At 38.5% G+C, this 5,914-nt stretch overlaps 1 protein-coding gene across 1 annotated transcript in view; it reads right to left on the bottom strand.

Annotated features, from left to right (window-relative positions):
• Positions 1-5,914, bottom strand: part of LOC106880950 (hydrocephalus-inducing protein) — a gene marked incomplete at its 3' end in the record, with an annotated part of 180,276 nt that overhangs the window by 16,052 nt on the left and 158,310 nt on the right. The window contains exons 74-76 of the mRNA XM_052974127.1: positions 3,100-3,269; positions 974-1,172; positions 1-183 (exon numbers count right to left, since the gene is read on the bottom strand). Of these exons, the coding sequence (XP_052830087.1) occupies positions 1-183; positions 974-1,172; positions 3,100-3,269 (552 nt within the window). The remainder of the gene's footprint in view (positions 184-973; positions 1,173-3,099; positions 3,270-5,914) is intronic.

The raw sequence follows: 5,914 nt of genomic DNA, 5'->3' as shown, positions 1-5,914 counted from the left end.
GGAAGATGCTGGGAAAATGGTCAGTACTCCACTTTCTTTGAGTTGAGTACAATTTGGAGTACAAACAATACTGAATGTAACGGAAGCTGGAGTTCGGTTAACAATTGGAACAATCCTTTTAATGACACTGCCTACTTCATGAGAATCAAGTCTCACAATTTTCCTATTATCTGCTACTTCGACCTTAAACAGAGAGAAAAATAAACAAAAGTTAAACAAGGCAGTGCCCCAGTATGGCCACAATCTAATAACTGAAACAAGTAAAAGACTCTAAAAGATTCCTGAATTAACATTGGGGGTTAACAAGCTTCTTACATTGTTTGGTCCCTTCATGGAATTATAACTTTTCAACCCCCGCCTCATCTGATACATTTCTAAAATAAAATTAAAAAGTATAATTCATGAAAAAAATTTCCTGCTTTATAAACAATAATTCATTTGTTCTTTTGTGTCATTACCACTTTTAAATATTTAAAGACATTTAATGAAAATACTTAACGAATTTGTTAAAGATTAATAAAAATTCAGTGAGATTATATTGATAGGAGTTGTGTGTTTGACGATTATTAGTTATTGCAGTAATATTTGGCTGGAAAGGGCCTTCAGAATTTAGTGATGGCAAGAAAGATTGAAGGGAAGCAGAAGAAGAAGACAGGTGATATAGATGTCAAGCCTGGTGGACTGGTTGGAAGAAAGAGGGATTTTAACAACAGAGATAGGAGCTGTTACAGAAAACAAAGAACAGAGAATTGTGGCAGAACATGACTGCCTATGTCCTACATTCCGGACATGGCATCTGAAGAAGAAAGAAGAGTTAACTGAAGAATACTGAGTTTTAGCCTTAAACTACTGCATTCTTCTAGATTCAGCACCAAAAAGCTAAAATGAAATATCAAAACTTGAATTTTAATTAAATATTCTATGAAAAAGAAAGAAAAAAAAAAGACACAAAAATATCTAGCGGGTATTTTACCTGCATTTCAATACCTCGACCAATGAAAGTAACATTTTGAGTTGAAAGACCATTTATTAAGAATGGAACACTTTCGGTATATTTCATAGGTTTTCTTGGATAAAATGAAAAGGAGATTGTAACACTTTTCTTTGGTTCAATCTTGGTGGCTTTAAATTCATACATTAACTGTTTGGTTGGAGTGTAAAGACAATCCAAACTAAAATGCAAAAAAAGGAAAATGGTAAGTTAAAAAAAAAAACTGTTAAAATTTGTAAAATAAAAATAGATTTGGTTGCAGGGGGGGGGGGATTATGCCATTCAAGGCAGGATTATTTCTTTCTCAGATTAAAAAACATGAAAATTCCCATTTTTATTCACAAATTATAATTCATTCACTTTTACATCCATCTTTCCATGCCAGCATGGATCAGATGATTATCGAAGCCTTGTTTTATAGACAGATGCCATTCCTGCTGATAACTTTTACCTGTTTTTCGGATGAAGGATCTTTTATTTTACGTGTTTTTTAAAATACAAAATCAATGGATAACTTATTGATGGGGGAAATGATAACAACATCACCACTTGTAGGTCAGTAATTTAAAAACACACACAAATGTTAACCAACACACAACACACAAAATATATACACACTTATACAAACACATAGCAATCATCATCATCATCATCATCATCATCATCATCATCATTTAACTTCTGTTTTCAATGCTGCCATGGTTTGGATGATTCAACAGGATTCGATGAGTTGGAGAATTGTATCATGCTCCAGTGTCTTTGGCCTGGTTTCTCCAGCTGGATGCCTTTCCTAATGCCAAACACTTCACAGAGTGTTCTGTGTGCTTCTTCCATGGCACTGGCACCAGTGAGGTCACCAAATAACTTGCAAGAAAAGATACCATGAGAGAGTGGGGGGAGGGTGTAGTATTGAGGGAGGTGGCTTTGCACTGGGTATAAAGAGGCTAAATTAGAAAAGAGGGACAAGGATGCATGTCTTGGTGTAGAGGGGACACATGGTCACCCCAGAAAGGGAGAAAGGAGAGTGGAGATGAGGTGACAAGGCAAACTGTCAAGGAACAAGAAGGTGGAAGAAGGAGAGGGAACCAAGGGAGAGAATCTAGGATGGCATGGTGGGTGGACGAGTTGAGGAGAATGTGAAAGGAGCGAAAAAGGAAAATGATAGAAATGAAGGCAGTGAATGATGGACGTGTATAGAGGTAGGAGGGTTTGGTAGGAGGGGGGATGGACCAGGGAAGAGGAGGAGGAGGGCAGGGTTGGTAATACATAAAGTGTTGTTGTAGCTTTCATACGATGCTCCCCATTGGCTGGGCCATACGTCTTAATACGAATCGTTAATTAAAAGCTTGTCAAGAGTGCATGGCTTAGTGGTTAACCCTAATTGCAAGATTGTGGTTTCAATTCCTCAGCAAAATACTTCATCTCATGTTGTTCCGATGAGTGATAATCTGTGCACCTCTTCAAGCCGTGTCGATTCGAGGGAAGGAATGAACTAATCATCATCATCATTTAGCGCCTGCTTTCCATGCTGGCATGGGTTGGACGGTTTGACTGTAGCTGGCAAGCTGGGGAGCTGCACCAGGTACTAGTCTGATTCGGTATGGTTTCTATGGCTGGACGCCCTTCCTAACATGCCAACCACTCTGAGAGGTTAATGGGTGCTTTTTAAATGCCACCGGCATGGGTGCCATTTACATGACACTGGCAGCGATCACAACTATGGTTTCCCTTGGCTTCACAGGTCTTCTCCAGCACAACACAAACACTTGATCTCTTATAAACAAATCATTTGTACAGTTTGCTCAGCAGGAAATCGCAAAACCATCGTTCTTGGACTGTGAGAGATTCTTATCATCATCAAGTATTGGTAGGGAAATGGTTAAGCAGAATTTACAGGCAAAAAAATGGTGTGAGATAAAAGAGAGTGAGCAGGTACCATATTCTTACTGATAGAGACAGCTGGTAAGAATATATAGTGTTGACACTAGTCAAGCGCAGGATCTCCCACCACTGCCTACCCCATATGAAAAAACTAACAAAAGACAATAAAATGACTTTATACGAGTTAAAAAGAGAAAATAATGTTCACACTGTTTCTAACATCTCACCTAATATCCTTTTTGTCGTTATTTCGAACTTGAAGCACAGCAATCTTCTGTTCCATACCTGCCTTGTGAATGAAGGTGTTACCAAAGTTGTATGTTAAAAACGAGAACTCAAGGTTTGGAAAACCAGCGTCACCAGTTATGAAGATGTTGTAAGTTGGTCCATTGGAGATCTGAAGAGAATAATGAAGTTAGGAAATGACAGGTGAAAGATATATTCTACAATAAAATATACAAGATATTCTCAGCTGCACACATAATAGTGAGTGTGTGTTTTATAATATACACCAAATCTGTTGTGAGATAGCATCTGGAGAAAGCTTCCCAATTTGGTATCATCATCATCATCATCGTCGTCGTTTAACTTCTGCTTTCCATGCTGGCATGGGTTGACTCAGTTTGACTGAGGGCTGGCAAGCCAGAAGGCTGCACCGGGCTCCAATCTGATCTGGCAGAGTTTCTACTACGGCTGGATGCCCTTCCTAACACCAACCACTCTGAGAGTGTAATGGGTGCTTTTACATGCCACCAGCACGAGGGCCAGTCAGGAGGCACTGGCAACTATCACGCTCGAATGGTGCTTTTTACATGCCACCGGCACGGGACCAGTCAGGCAGCACTGTCATCGGCCACGACAACAACTTCACTTGACTCAACAGGTCTTCACAAGTACAGTTTATTGCCCAATGATTGAAGGTTCCTAATCAAAATGCATAAACTCTGCCAAGGTGCAACTGATAGCATTCACATTACAAAAGCTGCGTTTAATTTGTAATTTAGGGCAAGACTAATACCTCAGATTTTAGATAGCAAAATCTCAGAAAAATAGCAAAGGATATGGCTCTGGACATTATTAGACTGTGCAAAACTGCAAATATTTCATTAAAATGTGGATATTATCCTTGTGTAGTAGGGCATTGTTGTAAAATCAACCATTTCCAGCATTTTCTTGCATTTTTCTCAAAATTACATTTCTGACTATGAGTAGCAATCTTTAGGTCTCCGAGAATAATTGATGTAATAGGCTGAAAGTTTGCATGTGTATTACTAGATGATGTTCTAGTGTGATTAGATACTCTTCATTTGTTCATCTTCTAGAGACACTCAAATTCTACTACCCAGGGGTCAAAAACCCTTGAACTGCCGCAAATGGCTATGAACAACCCCACAACGAAATCTAGGCCAACTTCATCAATGTCTTTGACTCAGCATCTAGCCTGCACCCCAATTTGTTGGTATTCCAAGTTAGAGCACATTATCTTTGATAGTTTGGTAGAAACTAAGAGAAAGGTATGTTTGCCTTGGTCAGTCATTTTGAATTTATAATTAGGTCATGAATAGATAATGTGGAAATTTGAATATTATGTTTTTTGATAGATGTATGCCATATTTGGTTTGCCTGGGTTTTATTCTCGCTGAGTGAGAGCATCTTCAATCTAGGAGTGTTTCCCTACGTCTGAGGTGTTAGTCTTGCCTTAATATGAGATATTCTTCAGACTCCATAGATTCCAACCCGCAAACATTTGGTCTGCTTCTATGAGTTCAATTCATACTGAGATCAACAAAATTTGAAACAACCAGGTCATAGGTTCAATCCATTCAATTACTACCCCCACCCCACCACTCTTCAATATGAGGACTATGAGGACTTCTTCCTGTCTTAGAAATTCATAATACGGTTGATGTTGTTAACACTAAGATTATCTACATTATTTACATTTGACCTCATCTTGTTTGTTGTTGGCACAACATTTTGGCTGATATACCCTCCAGCCATCATCAGGTGTCTTGGGGAAATTTCAAACCTGGGTTCTCATTCCTAAGGCATTTTTCAACGTTATTATTATTATTATTATTATTCAGGTCACTGGCTGGAATCGAACTCGGAATCTTGGGGTTAGTAGCCTGTGCTCTTAACCACTACGCCATATGTAACTGATAATGTTCACATTACAAGAGCTGCATATGGTGTAGTGGTTAAGAGTACGGGGTACTAACCCCAAGATTCCGAGTTCGATTCCAGGCAGTGACATAACAACAACAACAACAGCAACAACAATAACAACGATGAAAAATACCTTAGGAATGAGAACCCAGGTTTGAAATTTCTCCAAGATACCTGATGAAAGCTAAAACGTTGTGTTAACAACAAATAAGATGAGGACAAATATCCATCAAATGTAAATAATGTAAATAATGTACATAATTCCTCATCTCTTAAATATAGAATTGTCTAAGATTATCATCATTCAATGTTCTATGATGGCATGGGTTAAGATGGTTCAACAAGATCCAACCAGTCCAAACACCTTGCCAAGCTCCACTGTCTACATTGTCTTGGGTTTTTTTATGGTTGAATGTCCTTCCTAATGCCAACCACCTCCAAGAATGGACTGGATACCTTTTTACCATAGTGAGGTTGCCATGCAGCCTTGCATACACAACATGTACAGCATATAAAACGGATTCAACGTCCAGAAGATGTTCAACGCAGACAACACACTTTCATTTGCATGTTCTTTTACTCTTTTACTTGTTTCAGTCACTTGACTGTGGCCATGCTGGAGCACCGCCTTTAGTCAAACAAATCGAACAAATCGACCCCAAGACTTATTCTTTTATAAACCTAGTACTTATTCTATTGGAATCTTTTGCTGAACTGCTAAGTTACAGGGATGTAAACACACCAACATCGATTGTCAAGTGATGGTGGGGGAGGGGATCAAACACAGACACAAATATATACATACATACATACATACACATATATATATATATATATATATATATATATACACACAACGGGCTTCTTTCAGTT

The sequence above is a fragment of the Octopus bimaculoides genome, chromosome 1, assembly GCF_001194135.2.
Source record: "Octopus bimaculoides isolate UCB-OBI-ISO-001 chromosome 1, ASM119413v2, whole genome shotgun sequence".
Classification (NCBI taxonomy): domain Eukaryota; kingdom Metazoa; phylum Mollusca; class Cephalopoda; order Octopoda; family Octopodidae; genus Octopus; species Octopus bimaculoides.
Note: the sequence above shows the minus strand (reverse complement) of the source record. Positions and strands in the feature narration are given on the sequence as shown.